Source organism: Gossypium arboreum, chromosome 6 (genome assembly GCF_025698485.1).
Source record: "Gossypium arboreum isolate Shixiya-1 chromosome 6, ASM2569848v2, whole genome shotgun sequence".
NCBI classification, from domain to species: Eukaryota; Viridiplantae; Streptophyta; class Magnoliopsida; order Malvales; family Malvaceae; genus Gossypium; species Gossypium arboreum.
In genome coordinates this window covers 11,488,757-11,511,976 of record NC_069075.1, presented here as the reverse complement: position 1 = coordinate 11,511,976, position 23,220 = coordinate 11,488,757, and the positions used below count along the sequence as shown (strand labels likewise).

At 31.2% G+C, this 23,220-nt stretch overlaps 2 protein-coding genes across 7 annotated transcripts; one reads left to right on the top strand and one right to left on the bottom strand.

Moving 5' to 3' along the window:
- Positions 1-3,961: 3,961 nt before the first annotated feature.
- Positions 3,962-9,780, bottom strand: LOC128294178 (uncharacterized). Of its 6 annotated transcripts, none has more exons than XM_053030178.1 (4): positions 9,645-9,780; positions 9,366-9,564; positions 5,073-5,548; positions 3,962-4,603 (listed from the first exon to the last, which is right to left on the bottom strand). In XM_053030178.1, the coding sequence occupies exons 3-4, from the start codon at positions 5,121-5,123 to the stop codon at positions 4,109-4,111; spliced, it is 546 nt and encodes a 181-aa protein (XP_052886138.1). In that variant the 5' UTR covers positions 5,124-5,548; positions 9,366-9,564; positions 9,645-9,780; the 3' UTR covers positions 3,962-4,108. The 6 variants fall into 6 exon arrangements, 2 of the variants coding, with proteins under 2 accessions (XP_052886138.1, XP_052886137.1); XM_053030177.1 differs by having other exon boundaries at positions 9,366-9,509; XR_008284456.1 differs by lacking the exons at positions 3,962-4,603; positions 5,073-5,548 and adding exons at positions 5,700-6,266; positions 6,347-6,571 and having other exon boundaries at positions 9,366-9,646.
- A 968-nt stretch (positions 9,781-10,748) lies between these two features.
- LOC108485429 (cysteine proteinase inhibitor 5-like) lies at positions 10,749-11,327 on the top strand. Its single transcript, XM_017789265.2, has one exon. The coding sequence runs from the start codon at positions 10,843-10,845 to the stop codon at positions 11,200-11,202; it is 360 nt and encodes a 119-aa protein (XP_017644754.1). The 5' UTR covers positions 10,749-10,842; the 3' UTR covers positions 11,203-11,327.
- Positions 11,328-23,220: the final 11,893 nt, after the last annotated feature.

Sequence of the window (23,220 nt, the reverse complement as noted above, 5' to 3'; positions counted from 1 at the left end):
AGTCAGTTCAATTTCTCATATAAGAAATGTCACAATTATCTTTCTAACATGCATATCAAATTTTTAAGCATTCATGGATATAATTAAATAATCAAATCTTTTTCATACCAAATATAGTCTTTTTCTCGTTCACAATCTCAATATGAGATCCATTGCAATGAATATCTTTTAAAACTAATGCATTAACCATCACAAATTTTGTTCTTTCATATATTGATATATTAGCTCTTTTGGAGCTTTCAAATAATTTTCATATCACATGAAGGGTCATCTTGAGAACTCTCATTGTTCTTTTATTTATTATTATGTTTCAACTTATAGTAGCTATTATTATGTCATTTATCATATCCTTTAAATTTTCTTTTATGTTTGCGTTCACTTCAGGGAATGCAACAGATTTAGTACGACTGACTTCTAAACATCCCAATAGATTCTTTATTTTATAACCACCATCGCAATCATGCATAGATTTCAATTCAAAATCTATTTGTTTATGTTGTTGTCGAGATTAGTCTCAAGTTACAATAAGCATGCTATAATAAAATAAATTAGTAAAATATACCTAAAGATCGTTAACATCATCATCACCCAGGTTATTATCACGAGCACTATTACAAGTACTAAAAAATTTGTTTTCATAATAACATTTATAAATTAATAATAAAACCATTTATAAACTAACAAATATTTTTTGTATATGATGCTCGAAAGTTATCTGATACATATTGTACCAAATTTCAATACCACATATATGTTATAGAATCTTATGATAATAAACTATTTATAACTTATAATTAAATTAAAATGTACAATCCAATTATTCAACAATAGCATATTAATGAGATTGAATTAGATCCTATTGAATTTCTCTTTAATCAATAATACCAGGTTAACAACACTCTTCACCACAATTTTAATCAAAATTCAAGCATAGTTAAAAACTTATAAAGAAGATAAAAAAGGGTTTTAGAAAGAAAATTATATATTAGTAACGTGTTATGAAATAAATTATAAATGATAAAGTATAAGTTCTTCTTATTTCTTGAATCTTAGTAGACAAAATGATTTGAGGTAAACTCAAAAAAAAATCGAAAATAAAAGGGTTTTAGAAAGAGAATTGTGTATTGATAATGAGTTAGGAAATAAATGATGAATTATAGATAGATTCAAAGAACAAGAAATATGAGAGAAAGGGAACGTATTTATATTAATCAATTAGAGAGTAAAAGAGAACGTATTTTATTAATTAAGGAGGATATTTACAATGCTTCTATAAAATTTATAGTTATAAACATAAAAGTATAAATGAAATAAAACTCTATTTTTAATAAATATTAGAGTTTTAAAATACATCAAATTTATCTTGATCTCGATAATAAAATATTTGTAACATTAATGATAAAGAAATTTATTACTTCAAAAACTATTATAAATTTAATATTAGGATTTGGAGACTATTTTTTTTTTGAAAAATACTTGATTGGATATTTATTCAATAAGCAGAAATAAACAAAGGCTAGCCTAGAGTTAGATAGAAGATGCACTCAGCCCAAGACACAAAATTAAGGCCCAAACAAAATAAAAATAAATCCTAATCAATCCTATCCAGTAAACGAAGGCAGCTGGCACCCAACAAAACCCTCCATATTCACTCAGGCCCCATTCGGCTCTGTTTGTGTATGAGTTTTTGCCCAAAAAAACATTTTTTTGTTAAAAGCACTAAAGAATAACCCCCGTTTTTGACCATTTTTTAATTTAAAAAAATCACTTTTTTCACAGATGAAAAAGTAGCAAATCTGCTACTTTTTCTAAGCCAAAAGTACTTTTGCATTATATTACTTTTTTAGCCTTCTTTTTTCTTCTTTCTAACAGACGACAGACCCCTTTTTCTTCCCCATTTCTCTTTTATTTATTTTTCCTCTGGTTGTTTCTCTTCGGGCAGGTGAGTCTCTTTTTTTTCTTCTTTTTTTTTTGTGAAATACTTCTTCTTCTCTTTAGTTATTTTCTGATTGTTTAATTTTATGAAATAATTATGAAATAAAAAAAGTTTTTTCACATTATTTTCAGCTTTTCTCTTTTACTTGACCTTTGGTTCTTGGACTTGACAAAGTAAAAATCTCAGGTTTTTGAAAATAACAATTATTGTAATGAGATACATGTTTTATTAGGTATAAGTATTTAAAATTTTGTTTTTGTAATGTGATACATGCGTAAATATATATATATATATATATATATATATCATATTAGTGAATCGCTAATCGTACTTCATTCGGATGAAGTACGTATAAGCAAATTCAGTAATATCTAGTTGGACTGCCACGTAGGATAACCGTTAGGGAGATAACAAAACTTAACGAAAGAGTGATCACTTCGTAACAAAATAATAACATAAGTGACTAAAACGTAACATTTCAAACATAAGTGACTAAAATGTAACATGAGGCAAACAAAAGTGAATATTTTTGTAGTTTACCCTTAAAATAAAATAATACAAATGTGTTAAAATTAATAATTAAAATAAAAATTATTTTAAAATAATACAATTGTGTCAATATCTAATTACAAATAATTAATGATTATATTTAAATATTTAAATATAGTTTATATATTCTAATTAAATTTAATAAATAATTAATATTAATTACTTAGAATTATTTAAAATTAATATTATTTATTAAAATATTAACAATAAGTTATAATAAATTATTTTTTATATTATTACTAAAATATCATAATATTAACTAATTTAAACATTATTTAAATGCATATTTGTTACTTTATAATATTATGTCTAAAATGGACATTTTATTTCTCAAAAGCACTTTTTGACAGCAATACCAAACACTTAAATTTTAAATTAAACTTTTCAAAAGCACTTCTTAAAAGCACTTTTCCATAACAATTTTCAAAAGTACTTTTTAAAAGCATTGCCAAACTAGCCCTCAATCTCATCGGTTCCAGATACCCAAAACATAGCAGTTTCCAAAAACCAAAACCTTTTCTGCTACCTGTCCCTTTACCAGAGCAGCCTCCAAGCAGCTTTCAATCAATCCGAGTTTCTTTGCCTTCTCATCTCCAACACACGACGAACCGAGTCAGACAAATCTCTGTCCAGGTAAAATTCCTCCCCCTCCTTCAAACTTTCATAGGCTAAGGTGTGAGCAAGGAGATTCTTAGATTTAGGTGTATATTGGAAAACTAACCTCTGAAAATGTACTTTTTGCCGGTGGATATCCCTAATAATGGCCCCAATTACTGACTTATTCGGGTTTGCTGAACTGCATTTCTTGATTCTTGTCATTGAATCACCTTCGATTATTACAGATTCGAGGCCCAGGTGAATCCCCAACTGAATAGCTTGTAAGCATGCATGCGCCTTCGCTGCAAATGGTGATGGTACTGCTTTGTGGAGGACCACTTTCGAAGCCAGAATCTTCCCCCCCCAGGCTGGAGTTCGTAGCCACTACCCCAGATCCAGATTTTTACATTGTTACCATTCGGGGGAATTTGGAGACTAATTTTGAATTTAAAATTAAAAAAAAAACATAAAACCAAAGTTATGATTTAACAACTTGATGAATGGGTCGGTGATTAAGGCTCTGTTTGTTTGCCAGTAAAAGATTTTCCGGAAAGTGATTTCGGGAAAATGATTTACTTTTCTGGTGTTTGCATGAATCTGTGTAAAATATTTTCTGTTGTTTGGCAGATTTCCTGAAAATATTATCCGGAAAAGCTGTTTTTACATATATTAATAAATTTATATTTTAAATTATTTTTACATATATTGCAATGATTTATTTATAAATAAATTAAATTAAATATATAATAATACTCAATTATTAAGCTAGAATATTAATTGTCATAAATTGAAAACAACCAAAGTCAAATAAATTTTGTAATTGTGTTATAAAAATAAAAACAAAGATTAAATAATTATAAATTAGCTTCCAAACCACAATTAATACTAGAAATTAATAATATTATCCAAATGCATAATTAGTAGTACATCATATAATAACAACAACATTGTCCATGTGCATAACTAATATTACACATTGTCCAATTGCATAACTAATATTACACCACATTAAAAGTGTCAATATCTTCAACCTTGAGAAAATTTTTTAAGCCAAATTTTTCTATGCTTCTTACTTTTAACTAAAAAAGCTTTGGCCTCGGATTCATGACTCACTAGATAATCAAACACTGAACATAAGAAGTCATCATCAAATCTTTCTTCCTCCATCGACATCACTTCTTCGTAAAGATGTGGTGTCTTATCCGCAATAAATTGTTCCAAAGCATTAGCAATTTTGCCAAGTTGTTCACCCTCAAATTTAATTTGTTCATCAACGACACTTTCTTGAACATTTTTTCTTTTACGTTTGGATGTGCCAGATGAAGATACTTTTGTTCTTACCTCTTCAATCTCTTCATTGTCGCAGTCTATAGGCACTGAATCTTGGTTACCATCATCCAAATCTATGTCAGCAAATGTTCTAGCAAAACTCCCTGTTGCCATATCTTTGCCAACAACCAAAGCCATTTCATCATAATGATCAATGCTTTTATTCAGAAATGGTTCATACTTCTTATGTGCCTGTTGGATATTATACACAATTAGAATAACAAGTAAAAAATAATTGAAATATACTTAACATATATATATATACATATGTTACCATTAGAGGTGATCATGGGCCGGGCTGGGCCAGGTTCAGGCCGAGCCCAGATAAAATTTTAGGCGAAATCTACTAGGCAGCCTAGCCCTACCAAAAGCTCACCGAAATAAAATTGCTAAGCTCGAGCCTGGCCCGACTCGACCAGACCCATATTAAATTTTTTTGCTTATTTCATTAAATAAAAAAATTTAAAAATATAATAAATCAAATATATTTAAAAGCATAAAACAAATATTAAAACAAATAAAATGATATTAAAACAATTCTTAAAATAATACATAAATTGACAATATAATAAAAATGGTTATATTAAAATTTAAAATGATTAAAAATAAAATAAAAATATATTAATATATAATTGGTAAAGGCCGGCCAAAAAACTCTTACCCGAGGCGCAGTCCATTTTCTAAACGGGACTCTTTTTTTGCCCAAGCCCATTTTTTGGACCTATATTTTTACCCAAACCCTCCCATTTTTGGGGCAGGCCTTCGAGTCGGGCCGGGCCACCCAACCCATGATCAGCTCTAGTTACCATCACTGCTGTATCATATGTCGTTCTATCATATGTGATCATTTTCATGTTATCATCCCATCCAAAACCACTTTCACCCCGAATTGTGCATATAATCTGCCACTAGTTTTTTACAGTCCTTAAATGATTTTCCACATGCTTCGCATCACATTGGACTTGAAATCTTTCAGAAATAGCTTCGGCAAATTGATTAATAGAAATTGTTTTGAAAGTATTAGAAGGCTTATTTCCTCTCTGGGCCTCTTTTGCTAGAATTTCACGAAAAATATGTTCCATCGGTTTTGTCCACCTGAATTGCTTGGAGGTCCCTTTTTTGTTGCCCTTACCCATTCTACATTAATAATTGTCATCGTCAATCATTTCAATATCCAACAAGTTTAAAACATAATAAATTCAATATCCAACAAGCTTAAAACATAATAAATTCAATATCTGACAAGCTTAAAACATAATCAATATCTAACAAATCCAAGACATAATAATTTCAAAATTCAACAAACTAAAATTTCAATATCATTGTCCAACCAACATTAACAAAAAAAAAATAATACTAAAACATACATAACATAGAAACAATAACCCTAAGCCCTAAACCTACCTAATATTTCTAGCCATATAATCAGTCCACATAGTTTGTGCAATTTCATCTCTCTTAGCAGACCATTCTCTTGCTTCTTCTCTTTCTTCTCGCTTCGTAAGAGTTGGTATTATCAAATCAGACTCAGGCTCCTCGTATAATCCTTGATTAAGTAAATCATTAGGATCAACTCCCATTATATGATTATGAATGATACAACAAGCCAAAACTATATCTACTTGAGTTTGAAAATTCCAAAATGGTTCAGCATCTAATACACGAAACCGTTTCTTCAAAATCCCAAAAACACGTTCAACAGTGATTCGTAATGATGAATGACGAAGATTAAAGATTTTCTTTGCATTTTCAGGCCCCTGAGCACTAAACTCTTTTAAATGATATCAGACACCACGATATAGGGTAACATATCCATTTCGGATGCCATATCCAACATCAGCAAGATAATATTTACCTACAATTTTACAAAACATAATTAATACTAATAAATTATGAGCTTACTAGAACTATTTGGTATTTAATGATAATTATTACCTTTTGGAATTCTTAATCCTCTTGGGCATGAAAGTGCATCACTTAAAATACGAGAATCATGTGCATTACCTTCCCAACCAGCTAGAACATAGGAAAATTTCAAATCAAATGTAATGGCAGCCAATACATTTTGTGTCGTCCCCCATTTACGGCTACGAAATCTTCCTTGAATGCTAAGTGGAACGGATGCACGAACATGAGTTCCATCTAATGCTCCAATACAATCTTTAAAATAAGAATAAAACCTTAGATTGTTTCTAATTTCACTAGGAGTCGACTCATCAGTTAATCTAATAACTACTTTATACAATTTCAAAATAGCTCCCAATACAACCCTAAAGTAACAGTGAATTGTCTCAGTTGATCTATAATATTTAGATCCAATCACTCGAAACCTCACATTATGACCAATTATATGTAAAAATATAACTACTTGCTCCCTAATATTCACAGATTTAGTTGATTGTAACAAATTATTCCTACTAAGAATATCACACAAATTAAAAAAGACAATCAGTCTCATCCTTATCACATCAATACAATGCTGGTTACCTCTATATAAAATACAATTAATATAGTTTTCTCTTTCATAATCTCGATTCACACGAGGGTGAGAAGCAATTTCCTTCTTAGTTTTTAATTTTTTAATCCAAAGAGCCCCAAAAGCTAAAACTGAAGCCACGACTCTGACAATTGCATTTTGATCTTGATTAGATCCATCTACACAAAATAATGCCAAACAAATATTTGATCACTACAAAAAAGATGCAAGATTTTCATAAGATCACATATATAACTAAAGTTACCATGACTAAAGTGCATACATACATATTAAGCTAATTATAATTGCATTAATAATTTTTTGAGAAATTAAGCTACTTTCTTTGTACCAATTTAGTGACACAACTAAAATTAGATATGATTCAATTTGAGAATAAACCAATGATTGGTCATAATATAATGTATATATGTAATGTTGAAAATGGACACCGGACCTATACTTATTCATCATTTCATATTGTATATATTAAAATCAAGAGAATATAGGATATTCAAGTTTCCTTATTCTTTTCTAAGAATGCTGAAACTATAGGATTTTGGACTCACTACTTGTGGCAGATAGGTGAACCAGCTTTTAACTACTAAACTAATGCACATGGACATAATAAATACATTAATTTAGTATATATATTATCCACAATTTCTAACTTCACTAGGATATGAATTTAGTATATATAGTATCCACAATTTCTAACTTCACCAGGATATGAATTTCTTTGAACTTCATATAATGAAACAAGAGAAGCTACCAAAACGATACCATGATGAATCAAAACAATTAGTACTTGTATCTCATCTTATAAGCACACTGAAAACCTACCAAAATGAAACGGTAATTGGATGTGAGAAGCTTGGAGTACATAAGTTACCATACAAGTTAGTTATATTCTCATCTTAAAATTGATATATAAAGAGTTCTGAACATTTACAAAAGTTAAGACAGATAAGACGGATAGTGTCGTACTATCTGGTTCGATGTTTATATGAACATGAGAAATCAAGGACCAAAAGTCAAGGAAAAAACATTAGAAGATACCATACAAGATCCATTAAGGTTCAAGATAACTAGTTTTAGAATCAACTTAGAGAAATTTCCATTGAAATAGAAGAAATAACATACAATTCACCCCTTTTTTAAACTCAGAAACAATAAACTATATTAGAATCCTTACTGAAGTTTGATAGTTAAACAAGTGAAAGCATTTGATAATTCCAAAGCCCAGAACCCAAAAGATCACATAAAAGAATTGCATACAGTTCATTTGACTACATTTATCTTGCTTCCTCAATAAAAATGAAAAAGCAAAGAAATGTTTGATCAGTCCCCTCATAAAAATTTTAACTCCTAACATAGTACTAGATTCATCAAGATGATGATCATGACAATTTTCCCACAGACTTCCACTTTAACACCAGAAATCAACTATCAAGTAACAATAAATTGAATTCCAACAAAATAACAGAAATAAGGTCATGGGTATTAACGATTAAAGGGTAAAGAGAAAACCAAAAATCAAAATTTGACCTAACAAAATAGAAGAAATAAAGCTTTTGGGAATCACTTGAAAGAAGTATAGTTATAGAATTCAACACCCAAACACATGAAAAGAAGTGAAACAAAGGAGAAAATGGTTTGTCCCAAACGAAGAGCCAAGCTAACGCTAGTTCCCAATGCCCCTGGCACTGGCTCCATCATCTTTCAAGTCAGCTTATCTCTCCGTTTCTTCATCTTTAAATTCCCCAAAAAGAAAGAAGAAAACAGAGTTCCAAAGAAAGTGAAAGAAGTGGTATCCGAAATTTTGAAAAATTATGCTTGCAAAAATGGTTCTACCTTTGGGTTTTGTTTCTATGATGAAGAATTTGGAAGAGAGAAAGAAGAAAAGGAAGATAATGTTTTGTTACCAAATATCTATGGACTCGATTGAATAAAAAATGAACAGACAGGGGAATGGCCTGTTCTCTCTCTCAATGCTTTGTTTTTGTTAATGCCATAAAGGAAGAATGCTAAATGTTGCAGCAAGCAGCTAGCCTACGGGATGAAAGATAGAATGCCACTAGATCAATGATGAAAGTAGCTATGGTTTAATGATAGTGTCCGTGGAGAGGTGAAAGAGTTGCTTTGGTTCAAGTCAGGAAAGAATCTAACTAAGAAACAAAGGCTCTATGTTTCATAGAGATAGAGGCACACTATATAAGAGCAGAAAATCAAAGAAAAAAAACAAATCTACGGTAATAGAAGAGCAAGCATAAACTGAATTATGCAAAACCCAGAAACAAATATATTTTAAATAAAGCATAAAAGAAGAAGAAAAAGATTCTTCAACAGACTGATGCAAAATCCAAACAGATGCAAAATCCAAATACATTCTTTAACAAAAGAAAAAAAAAGGAAGAAGAAGATTTAAGTGAGAGAGGTCATAAATTGAATGAAATACAGAGTAAAGCATAAAAAAGTTACCTTGAGCTTTGTTTCAGGAAGGGAACTGGTCTAATTGGATGAAGAAGGAGACGGATGGAATGAGGAGGAAAGATGGAAAATGTTTTACAGAAATAAAATCGGTAAAACATTTTCCCCAAAATCCATTCTCATTTTCCCATGTTTCTGAAAATGTTTTACCAATGTAAGTGATTTTCAAGCAAAACAAACACTGGAAAACCTAGTAAACAAACGAACCCTAAGTTAAAACATTTTCATTTGCACAAAAAATAAAAATAAAATCAAGCACTATCAGCTCACCTAATTTTTCATTTTGGGCCAGCCGTCGACCACTTTCACATTTTTCTTCCGAGGGGTGCTAAGTGGGCTACAACCACCATTCTCACAATCAACCCACTCCACCCAATCAAGTGAATAAGAAAATTCGAAATTTTATAAATCCATTGAATATTGAAATGTTTTGGCTTAAAAGTTAGTCTTTTTCATTATATTTTTATTTAAAATTTATATTTAAAATAGTAAAATAAATGAATGTTTTTATAAAGATATTGTTTAAAAATATCATATAAAAGTTAATAATTGTTATTTATTTTATTTGAAAAATTATGTGTTTTAAAGAATTATTTAGGAAAAGATTTTAGAATTTTATCAAATAATATACAAAGTATGAATATAAAAATTGAAAACCATCTCGAATTATGATAAATAATTCAAAATTTTAAAAATATAACTGAATTAGATCGGACTGACTGATGTCTCCTTTTCCTACCATTTTCTTTCTCATTCAAGGAAATAATTGTATAAAATAGAGACGTTATGTTATCTATATATATATTTCAATAGTTTTACATGACATTAATATTTTCATCTTAAATTTTAACATTTTCATCTTAAAAAATCAAATCTAGTTTAAAATTATAAAATTAAGGATAAAAATTATTGATGTAAGATAAAATTATTAAAAGATGTAATATTTGTGTTTCAGACAAATAATTTTTTTTATACATATAAGCTTATTTCCTCAAAATACGAATTTCCAAACTATTGACTGACATGAAATCTGTTAACAATTATATTAGTACTGTCGTTAATTTTTAACGGTGAATATAAATTATCAATTGAATGCAAAAAATTGAAAATGATTGATTTTATTAAAATTCTTATAAAATAAATACAGTTAGTGAAAACCTCCACACAACTCACAGCTGGTCTCCACCCTCCAATCATACTAACCTAACGGCCCGCTTTCGTGATCCCCGTTTTGGGCTTCGGCGCGTTTCGTAGTAACGTAACCACGTGTCTCCATCGTAATTTCAATCAACTTCAAGGGGCAAATCCTCTTAAAATTAAAAACCGTGTGCCACGTAACTTACGATTTACGTTTATTAATGTTTATCTATAAATAATCTAATTTCATTCCAAATTCAAATCCAGAGGCTACAGCTCTACAGCACAACAAAAAAGGCAACTAGACTTGAGAAAGAAAAACAGTCTCAAAATGCAGCAAAAGTCAGGCTTCCTGATCCTCTTGCTCTCCCTCATTTTCCTTCCTCTCATCTTCTCCGACGCCAGAAAGGAGGCTCCCCTCGGAGGATGGAGTCCGATCAAAGACACCAAGGACCCACACGTGATAAAGATCGCGGAATTCGCCGTCGAGGAGTATAACAAGAAGTCAAATGGGAGTTTAAAGTTGGTTAAGGTGGTGAAAGGCGAGACTCAGGTGGTGGCCGGGACAAACTACCGGTTGATTTTGCAGGCGAAGGAAGGGACCGTCGATAACACGTATAAGGCTGTGGTGTGGGAGAAGTTGTGGCTGAATTTCAGGAATCTCACCTCCTTTAACCTCGTCAAGGGTTAGATTTGATTATAATGTAATTTATGTTCATATATGTTATCCTTGTCCTTCTCTATTACTTAACTGAGTGGAGAATAAAATCTTAATAATACATAATTATGTGAGTTTGAGATGTTTCGGTTTCAAAATTTGAGATTAATAATTTTCACTCTTTTCTTTCTTCATTTCTCATTTACCAGAAAAAAAATCTATTTATTCGTTTTAAAAATAAAAATAGGCATAAAACTAAACAAAAATCAATTGAATTTTGCAAAACAGTTTTATATATAAGAGATGCAAGAATGGATCAGATGTGGCATCAATGTTAGCTGAAGCTAAAACACGAGTTCGTTGAACAATTTTGCAAAACGATTTGATAAATTTCTTAATCCATTTATAAATCTCAAATTTATGCTTAGATTGCTGTAATAATGATGATATCCATTTACCTAACTACCGTATATAAACTTTTTATATAATCCCTAAAACAAGTGATCAACTCTAAATTCACTTCTTCTTTTCTTTCTTGATATCTTCTTATACTTACAATAAAATTAAATTAATAATTTTAAAATAAAATTTAAAATTACCGTGAAATTTACCATAATGATCATAAAGTTGGAATTTTTTTTAAACAATTTCGTTATGTATTTTAAATTTATTTTTTTTTATAGAATGTCTAAAGTTATTAATAGTTCTTTCAATTTATGGATTTAAATCCAACCAATTACATAATACAACTGTTTTTTTTCTTTTAAAAGTAAACAAACAGTGAAATACGTGTTTTTTCCTTAAAAAAGGAAATAATCAAAGTATACGTTTCGCTTTGCAAGGACAGAGAGATTATTTATTTCACTTAAATTAATGATTTTATTTTCTTTCAATATAATTTTGAATGTCATCCTTCTCGATCAACATTTTTAAAATTTAAAATTTTAATTATCCATCTAATAATAAATTTAATTTTTGATATTTACATATTTTATCAATTTGATATTAAATTTAAAATTAATAAATTTAACTCTCACTGATTATAAAATTTATAGTTTAGTTGTAATTCTTTAAAAAATCAATAAATTTAGTATGAATATTTGTAAAATTTATCAATTTAATTCTATTCTAAAATTTTTAAAATAGAAAAATATTTTAGAAATGTTTGGATAAAAAATATAAAATTATTTTAAAAATAGAACAAACAAGGAATTCTACAATTAAAATAGAATAAGATCAATAAAATTTCGCCTAGTTTAGTATTACTTGTCAAAGTATTTTTTCAAAAAACATTTCTGAGGCAGAAGGTTAAAATTTTCTATTTTGTTTTTGACTAAAAAGATTTTTTTATTTCAAAAGTATTTTTAAAATGCTTAATAATATTTTTATTTCAAAAATGTTTTTTTTTTTTTAAAAAATGCTTCTTAAAAATAATGCTAAATTCAACCTTGCTAGCCCTCCTTGCATTTAGAGATAGAATTTGAAGCTTTTCTTCTTGTATATAGGTAGAGGTGGTTTTCAAGTGGCAATCCAAGTGCTCGCTTTCGTTCTCACTGTGAAGTTACAAGAATTGTTTGAACCACAAGTAGTTTCAAGAACATATTGAGAGTAACATAGTAAGAACTAGAACAGACCTAATCCAAATCTAATTTCTTAAGCACTTTCGCCCTTGCCCTTTTCTCTTCCTCCTCCTCGGCTTTTCACAAGGTTGATAAAATTATGCATTCAGAAGTTGATGGTGGATGGTGTCATTGTTTTATGAAAACCTTTGCCTGCTCGAATGCTTTCCAGCAAAAAGGTGAGCCATGTAGGTGAACTAACTAAAATACCAAGAAGAAGGCAATGGTTTAATCGAAAAAATAAGGAAGGATTTTTTTTATATATTTTTTATCCAAAAATGAAAATTTTAAATAATTTTTTCTTTTTTAAAACTTTTAGAATTAGAATTAAGTTGAAAAATTTTGTAAATGTTCAAGATAAATTTATTGAATTTTTAGAATTAGAATTAAATGACAATTTTTGTACATATTGAGGGCTAAATTTATTTAATTTTTAGATTTAAGATCAAATTGATCAAATGTGTAAACACTCGAGGGCTAAACTTATTATCAAGTCAATAAAAAAATCCCACGTTAGCTTTCGGTTAAGTATTGAATTGTAGGTGACTAAAATTTTCTGGTGCTACATCATAGGCATATTGGGAACGTAAATAAATGTAACAATATACATATAAAATAACAACAATGGAATGTCAATCCTCAAGCTTTATTTGTAAAGTCTCTATTCCTTGGTAATTGAAGCCCGAAGATTTATGAACTAGTGTCATGGGGCTAGATCTTTCGTCTCGCGATTCGTACGGCCTTAGGTGATCCGTTCCGCCTTAGGTGATCCGTTTGGCCAAACTCGCCTAAGTCAGCTTTTACTCAAGTGAGGACTCCTTAAGGACTCCTCCAAGGCACCAATTGTAGAGCGGAAGTAAACTTATGCCAAAAGAAGCCACAAAGAATAACAGAAAGCCACGGAAAAGATTGCACATAAGGTGTTTGAGTAAATGCTCTCAGAATTCTATTACTCTTAAGAATTCACATACAATGGAATAAATTACAAGTGAGGGGGAAGCTCTCTATTTATAGTTGAGCTCCCCCAAAACCGACAGACAAGATTAAGTTACATCGACGGACGAGATCGACCATATCCCTTGATTTTAGAGATTTACAAGATAGGCCATATCAAATCTAATCTAATCTTTACAAGATATGATTCTTATCAATCTTCTAATGTTAGTTACCATAATAGCCTAAGTTTCCATATCTTTATTATCGGGCCAACCAGGCTTCAATCTGATAGGTTTCTCCAACAGTTCTTTGAATCGGGCCAGTTCTCGTGGGCTAAATGATCCCCATTTTATCGACAGGCCTCCATGGGGCGTAGCTTGATCCATGGTCACGGGCTTTGCATTTTGACCTGTGACATTAGCTTATGTTTGACTAGCCAAACAGACAAATGACCCTACATTTTTTTATCTCTCCCGCACTTTTCTTTTTTATTTGTCATTTTTATAAGATAAGTATTTCGCATTTATGATGAAATCGAATTTATGAAGATTAATTCATTGTCTGTTTCTGTAAAAATAAAATCATACCTAATTCACTAACTTGTGGGAAGATAGTGAATCCTTGTAGTTGAAAAATGTTTCCGGAGGAATCTCTGAAGTAGATGGTGGTTGATAGACCAATCATTGATTATAATTTCTTAAAAACATTAGTGATGAAATTGATAGTTTTTAAAGTTGGGTGACCAAAATAGAACTTATCTAAAAGTTAGGGGACTACCCAAATAATTTACCTAAATTAAAAAGTTACTCTATTTAAATAATGTTGTAAATAATTACTATTAAATTATTGACCTCAAAATTAGTAACTCATAAGTTTATATGCAATGAATTAGGGGAAAAAATAAACTACACCTAAGGTTATTAAACTATTAGTAAGTTTACATTTTGGTCACTCAACTTCAGAAAATTACAAAATGATCATTGAACTATTTGAAAGTTTTTATATAAGTCACTAAACTATTTAAAAGTTTTTATTTAATTTATTGGGATATTAATTTTTTTTAAAAAAAGGCTCCAATTAGCGAACTCCAAGTGACAATTCGACGATTGGTACAATGGATCAATACTCATCAATGAGTAGAAGAACATAATTTAGATTAAAGTCGATTAATGTCAGAGATTAGAGAAAAATTTGTTTGAATTTTGGTTTGTAGATTTATGGTGTTCAAAGTTGTTTCATAAAAAAAAATTGAATTGTAGAAGAGAATAGGAAGGAAAGGTTTCAATTGTTTAGGCGTTGCGAACATAGAAGGCCATACAACAACAATTTTAATATCCTAATGACTTGAATGAAAATTTTCAAATAGTGTAGTGACCATTTTGTAAATTTTTAAAGTTGAGTGACTAAAACATAAATTTATTAATAGTTTAGTGACCCTGTATGTAGTTTATTGTAACATCCCAAATTAGGGCCTAGTCGGAACAGTGGTTTCGGGAGAATAAATTCGACAGAAGAAAATTTATTTTTATTATATTTTTATGGTCTACGATTTTACAGAATGATTTTGTGAAAATTTCGTTTGAAAATTTCGACGTTTGGGCACTCAATTTGGTCAAAAGGACTAAATTGTAAAAAGTGCAAAAGTTGAGTTCTACATGTTAGAGGTGTCTAATTGTTATGAAATTTTAAATGGGAGGTCTTTAAATGGTAATTAGACCATTAGTTAATTTTTGGAAAAAAATAGACATGAAATGGGTGTAATAAAATATTTTTAAGTTAGGGGCATTTTGGTAAACTAATAATTAAAAGAATTAAAAAAGCCAAAATAGCCAAAATTTGGTTATCTTCTCCATGTACCATCCGAAACACCCATGGAAGCCATGGTTAGGGTTTGGTTCAAGCTTCCAAGCTCATTTGTAAGTGATCCGAGCCCCGTTTTTAAAGTTCTTTACATTTTTGAAATCCTGTTAACATGTTTTAGCTATTTCTACCATTATTTTGAGTTAGGGTTTGTGTTTAAAAATTTACCCATGCATAATATGCATGCATGTTGATTTATAAGGGTAGAAAATGAGTGTTGGGTGTTTAATAAACGACTTTTAATAAGCGGTTTTCGATGAAAACGTCCGAAAGGACCGTTTTGTAAAAGTTGTAAAATTGGTCATAAATGGGCGATTTAGTGGAAATTGGGAGATTTCATAGTTATGAAAAATGATCAGCATGTCATAAAACATAAGAAAATAGGATGAAGTTTAATTTTCGAGCATTGGGGCAAAAGTGCAAATATACAAAAGTTTAGGGGTCAAAATACAATTTGTAAAAATATGATTTTTGGACCCCCTATGAATAATGTGACTAAGTAGTAGGCTAAATATGATATTATAGATAAAGGAAAATAAGATTCAGACTTAGAACAAGGTTGAACAAGGTTAAGCACAAACTCGAAATAAATAGTCGTACTCGAAATCGAGGTAAGTTCATATGTCAATGACAATGCAATAATATTATTGTTCATACTTGAACTTAAATTGATGTGTTAACATTGCGTGATGGATATTTATTTAGTTTATATGAAGATTATATATTGTAACAAATGCCAAATTATAATTATATGTAATACCATGTTTATCTTATGGACTAATGTCTAAATAAACATGGAAATGTGTTAAATTGGATGTACATGGCATGAGAAACTATGCATAATGAGATACTTGATGAAAAGAGAAAAATCACGGTTGAATAAAAAGAGAAATTTGATGGATAAACCATGGCTTACATGAATTGAGATCCTGCATGTGTTGTAGAAAAGGATTTAGCCCGGATGGGTAATCCGTTGATCTCAAATATAGAAAGGATCTAGCCCGGACGGGTGTTCCTTAAGTGATCAAGGCTCCCAAAGAATATGTGTGCATTAAGGATTTAGCCTAGACGGGTAATCCGATTGGGGTCTGAATTTAGCCTGGGCTGGTAATTCAGATCCGAGCTCATTGAGAGTGCTTGTTGTTACAAGGGATTTAGCCTGGACTGGTAATCCCGCCGTTAGATGTGAGGTTCGCGGGAGTGTGTATATGAAATGATCACTTGTATGAATTGACGGTGAATGAAATATCCATTGAGATTTCGAGAAATTCAACGAGATTAGTATGAGAAATGAAATAAAAGGCTCTTGCCATGATACATAATGTATGTTATATGATAATATTATGACGCATGTGAGTTGTCATGTTTGGACGAGTGCGGTGTTAAATGATAGCACAGGTAAGTACCCGAAACCCATGAACACGTACTTGACATGTGAAATCAAATGGACTTATGACAATGGTGCAAATGAATGAATGATATTTATGAGAATAATTTCTATGACAAATTGTGATGGTTATTATCTTGTTGCACTAGGACAGATTTGGTACAGCAGCATTGGTTTGACTTTTAAAATCCACTAAAAGTTGTGGAAATTGAATTAAAGACTGAATAAAACATGGAATTAAAGCTTAATGAGTCTAGTTTCACATAAAGCAAACGGTGTGAGCAAAAGAATTCTGTATCATGAGATATTTGAATTCTTGTGAGACAGAGTCGGAGTGATTTCAGACTCCCCTGACTCAACTTTGGAAAATAACCATAAATTGTACAAAAATAATTATGAGTTAAAATTCATATGAATGAAATCCGTAATGAGTCTAATTTTAGGAAAAAGATACGGGAACATTATCCAAGTCTCGTACTAGGAGATAAATAAATTTTAGTGAAGATAGGTCAAAGCTGTCAAACAGCGAAATAGAGGAGACTTTGTGTAATAAAATGTACTTATTGGTTAGACCAAAAATTCTGAAAATTTTATGATAAGAAGAGATACGAGTCTAGTTTCTGTGAAAATTAAATTAAAGGATATTAATTTGGAGTTCCATAGCTCGAGTTATAAATAATTTATCGACCATGACTCGCGTAGACAGCTTGACCAGAAAATGAATAAAAGCCTAATTATAGTTCTATTACCTAAGGAAACATGTTATTATAATGCTTATTATTTTCATATGGACTTACTAAGCGTAAAGCTTACTCCCCCTTTCCATGTTTTTGGTTTTGACAGGTCAGCTCGGGGTTGGAGATCGTCGGAGGCAGCATCACACTATCGAGCCTTTACCCTTGGAGTATTGACATGTATATGTTGAACGTGTTCAAGTGAGTGGCATGTGTAAGGACTTAGTTTTTCTATGCTCGATGTTGTTGTGATTAGCCAAATGTATTGGCTTATAATGATTTTGGCTTGTAAGCCTATTCATCCATGATATGTGTAAATGTCTTGTGATGTGGGTATGTGATTATGCTTGTTCACTATGTATAAGAAGTATATGGCATATGTACATGGTAAATGCCTTAGGACCATTCAAGGTGGTCATGGCCATAGAATAACTGTGTAATATGGTAATAAGTTGTTAATGCCCTGAACAGGGATGTTTAATTTTAAGTTAGTACAGGACACGGGTAGGTCACACCGGCGTGTGCCGTAGCCATGTCCCAAAGTCAGTATTGTACACGGACAAGCAGTATGGGCATGTGTCATGGCCGTGTTTAAAAGTCAGTGTTTCCCACGGGCTAAGGGCATAGGCGTGCCCCACATCACACGAGCGTGTGAGTCCACACGGCCCACTTAGACGGGCGTGTGACACTCAAAAGCTAGAAATTTATTAAGTTGCCCAAAGTTTACCGAATGTTTTCAGTTTTGTCCCGAACCACCCTAATGTATGCCTCGATGGCCTATATAAGGGACGATATGCATATGTTCTAAAAGTTTTAATTTTGGGCGAAATTTGGTGACTCGAATTTTGTATGTTTATGAAGGTTTAAGTCTGATAATGCCTCGAGCCCTGTCCCGGTGTTGGATACAGGTGAGTGGTGTTACATTTATCCAAAATAATAATAATTTAGTGCCGTTCAAATTCATATACTTACCAACATATGACTAACTTCTGGCTTGGATAATATTGTAAAACCTTATCATAAATTGTTAACCTAAGTCAACAATTAAATAAATTATATGCAATAAATTAGAAAAAATTAAACAATTTATATGTAATAAATTGGTAAAAATCAAAAGTTCAAATTTCATGTGTTTATCAACAACTAATTTAAATTCTCAATTTTCTTAAAGTACAAAGACAAAATCTTGATAAATTATTTTATTACTTTAGGCTAGTTTTGCCATAGCCGAACATAAATATAAGTAAATAAATATTCAAATTTAAAAATTAAATATTCTCAAATATCCAAATCATTGCTATTTATTATTTGCAAATATTTGCACGAGCATGTTTCATTCATTGTTCAAACAACACTTACAACATGTTGACAGTTAAAGTGCAGTAATTTTTTTCTTTGACATCTTTTACTTGGTTTATCTTGTTTAGCTTTTTTATGAGAAAATAATTCTTAGATTGAAGTTGCAATTATCTTTCTCTTGGTTGGTGGATTTAATTTTGAATGGAAAAAGAGAAGAGAAGTTAATTGAATGCAAACCTTATCATTATCTATTAAGACTAAAATCAATTTATTTTCCTTGGATATAAAGCTGATCAGGTTTGCTTGAAGAGGATGTATTTTTTTAAAATTAAAAGAGAAGATTGTATGGATAATTATCTCAAATCAATATATTAAATTATCTCATTAAAATTACTTGGAGAAGCTATTGATTCTTAACCTACAAATAGGCTATATTACCACACACTTATGTATCTTCAATGCTTTTGTTGAGTGTTTTATTAATTTTTTACTTTGCATTTTTGCACTATTGTGTTGGACATTTTATTGGAGAGTAAATCTTATTGTAAGTGAGGTTATTTGGGGTGAATGATTTTAACATTAGGGTACTTCGTTGGGGTTGCAATTATCTATTGTCTAAGGGCAGATTGAGCTTTAGCTAATAGGGTTTTGGATTTATTGTTTAATAAAATCATTCACTGAGTAAGCCTCTGCAGAGTAAGATTGGTGAATCTGGACTGCATTAACAAGCATTGTATGTTAATTTCTCTCTTTGCCTTACTCTTGTTTTATAATTTGGTTGTTAAATAATCTTATTCAAACTTTTATTGCAATATTAGTTGAGACATCAAATTGGGACATTTAGCAGATCATGTGTTTTTTCAATTAGTATCAGAGAAAGCTTCAAGAGTTTCTTGAAGGTGATATTATTTTCAATTTGCAACCATAGAATCCATAAAGGAAGGTAGTTCAATTACTTAACCCCCATTGCTGCTTGGTTCAAAAAACTATGCATATTGAAAAGCACATATGATGGCTTTCATTGTGTTTATCAATGAAGCAACCTTGGAAGCTATTGAAGATGGGTGGATTAGGCCTATTGTGCTTATTGCTAATAGCACCACATGTCCTAAAGAAAAAAACAAATACACTACCAAATAAAGAAGGGTTGAAAATGGAAATTCATAAGGTCTAAATGTCATTTTCAGTGGATGATGGTCACTAAACTAACTATAAATAGGACAAAGGCAAGTGAACCTATCGAATAATAGTATAGCTATGGTGAGTAGAGAATATCGTATCCATGAGGACTAAAAGTATTAGTAATTACTGTTTTTCTATTATTTAGTCGACAATTTGGAGTGATGTGTTTTAATTTAAATTTACTAAACTAATTTAACTAAGAACGCAATAGAGAATGAATCAAGGAAATAATCGAATATTAACCAATGAGTTAGACAAAACCCAGGAAAAAATCCACCTAGACTTCACTTATTATTATGAATCTGAATTAAATCATTTATTCACTTGTGTCTTGATCCGTAGAAATCCCTAAATTATGTTAATATCTCTTTCGAGAGTAAAAACAACTGACTCCAGGTTGGTTAATTGAAATCTCTTTCTAATTAAAACCCTTATCGTTGCATTAACTCGATCTATGGATTCCCTTATTAGATTCGACTCTAATCTGGTAGATTTATGTCGTCATATTTCTAAGATTGTATACAACTCTACTCAATAATGCTAGATATACTCTTAAATAAGGACGTTTCCTCCACTGAAATAAGCAAATTAAACATGAATTAATATCCCAAAAATATTAAAAAAAGAAATAAGCATACATAATTGAGAACAAGAATCAATTATTTATCACGTAATAGCAAACATTAAATAAAATGATTCATCATAGGTTTCATCCTCCCTAGGTATCAAGGGAATTAGTTCATAATCCTGAATGAAAACATCTCAAAGTCAGAATAACTACAAGATATAAAGAAACTCATAAAAACTTCAAAAAAATTAAAAGGAGATTTTTTATTTTGATCGAGATCCGTTTCTGAGCTGGCTCTGATGGTGTTCTTTAAGTGTTTTCTTCGATCTTCCCTGATGGCCCCCTTATGTCTTCTTCTAATTGGTATTTATAGATTTTAGAATGCTCAGAAAGCCTAAAAAATGTGTTTTTTCACATGTTTGGGAAGCAAGGTGCGAAGCTGACATGGGCTAGCACACGGGCGTGTGTCCAGCCCATGTGACTCCTGAAAATAACTCTATTTGTCCGATTTGGGCTCATTTTTCGCTCATTTCACTCTCAAATGCTCTCCTGAGTATAGAAACATGAATTTAAAGGATTAACAGCATCAAATTCACTAATTTGCATAATTAATCATCCAAAAATGTATTAAGAATGGGATTAAAATATGTTACTTTTATAGCTTATCAGTGAAGTTGACTTGAATCAACTTAAAGTTATTTTTGTGTGTGAATATGCTAAAGAGACTTGGATAATATTACAAAACCAACATAAAAGAAGTGATGTCCTAGACATGTTAAAACTTCAAATTTTAACAAGTAGGTTTGTAAATTTAATAATGCATGAAAATGAGTCTATTTTTGAATTTTATGCAAGATTATGTGATAATTCTAACGAGAGCTTTTGCCTTAGTGAATGCTTTTTTGATGTAAAAATGGTGAGAAAAGTCCTGAGGTCTTTACCAGAATATAGGTCACAAATAATCGAGGATGCAAATGATGGAACACCCCTAACCCACTGTAACGCCCTAAAATTTAAATTTTTGTTTTTGCGAATGTGTGACACAAATATCCGTCTGCTTGAGTGGTTAAGTGTTCTGGGTGTGTGTGGGAGGTTCCAAGTTCAAGCCATTACTTGGGAAAATTTTGGTATTTTTATGATTTAAGCCCAATCTTTGGTCAATAGGCTTTTATTTAATTGTTGATAAGCTTATATCAGAATGGGCCTACTGGTCTGGTGGTTAAGTAGAGTGTTGGTATGCTGGTGGTCTTGAGTTCGAATCCTAGTGCGTGCAAGAGAGTTATTTTTGCTATTTGTGCCGTGTAGGATTTTGAAATAAACTAAAATGCCGAGTAGTGGATGCGTAGTGGGAAGTGTGTGAAGCGAATTAAGGGATTGGGTTAGTGTTTTAGTTTAACCATTATTCCTTTCTCAAATTAAATTTTCTCCCTCTTACTGAAGGAAATTTTTGACCTTTTTCCTCATATTTTCCCTGCCGAAATTTTACCTTTCTTCTCTACCCCTTTTCGGTTTTTATTTTGCTTCGTTCCTGTACAACGGTCCTCTCCCCCTTTTCGGTAAGTTTCTGTTTAACGGAGTTTCTATTCGTTGTTTTTAAGTTGGCGATTAACAAGAGTTCGTTAATGTCAGTTTCGGGAAGATTTAAGGACTCATAATTGATTGCTAGAGATTCTTGATTCGTGAGAATCGCGATGGTTTGACCGAAGGTAAGTTTAAACCGTTCAATAGAGGTGTATTTTGATTCGGGTTTGGTAAGTCTGCCTGGTCTCTTCCGTCGTGGTTGATATTGATTACTTAGTAATGCGTTTATCCTTCTGTGAATGGCTTAAGAGGAGGCTGTGGGTGATAAATCGCATATATCGTGTCTTGGTATCATTTTTGGGGAGCTATTGTTGGTGGTAAGTCAATTTTTATTCATTTTTAATTATCGAGTTTGCTTGAAAAATCGCTAAAATTGATATTGATATTTCAATTTTAGGCCTTGGAGTACTTGGGAGTAGCTTTTGCATCGGGAACAATATAGTGTGTGGTCACCCGTGTGGTAGGCTGTGTGCCCTAATACGGGCATGTGATCGATGAAGCCAAGCCGTGTGCATAAGACACGACCGTGTGGGCCACACGGGCGTGTGGGTTCACATGAGAAAACCACACGGGTGTGTAGAATTTTGGGCTAGGCCGTGTGGAAATTTGGGCCGTGTAGGCCACACGGGCAGGCCACATGGGCGTTTGAGCCCATTTTTACTGAAATGTTTGTTACGGTTGCACGGGTCACCCAAGTCGACTGTGAACCTTCCGTAGGGTCAGTAAGCACCATTTAGACCCTTATCTGTGTGAAATTGATTATGCGAGTTATGTACTGAGCATGTTATATATAAGCATGAATACTGAACTGTATGTATATTTGATAAACCTGTGATAGCATGACATTCCATTATATGTTGCATTGCATTGGGGTGGGTTGATATT

Bases quoted from the DNA above. Each gene is read 5' to 3' on its own strand.
- LOC128294178 (XM_053030178.1), bottom strand. From the start codon at position 5,123: ATGGGCTTGGGCAAAAAAAGAGTCCCGTTTAGAAAATGGACTGCGCCT. The intron at 4,604-5,072 runs GTAAGAGTTTTT...AATATCCAACAG, and splicing joins GAAAATGGACTGCGCCTCGG to GCACATAAGAAGTATGAACC.
- LOC108485429 (XM_017789265.2), top strand. From the start codon at position 10,843: ATGCAGCAAAAGTCAGGCTTCCTGATCCTCTTGCTCTCCCTCATTTTC.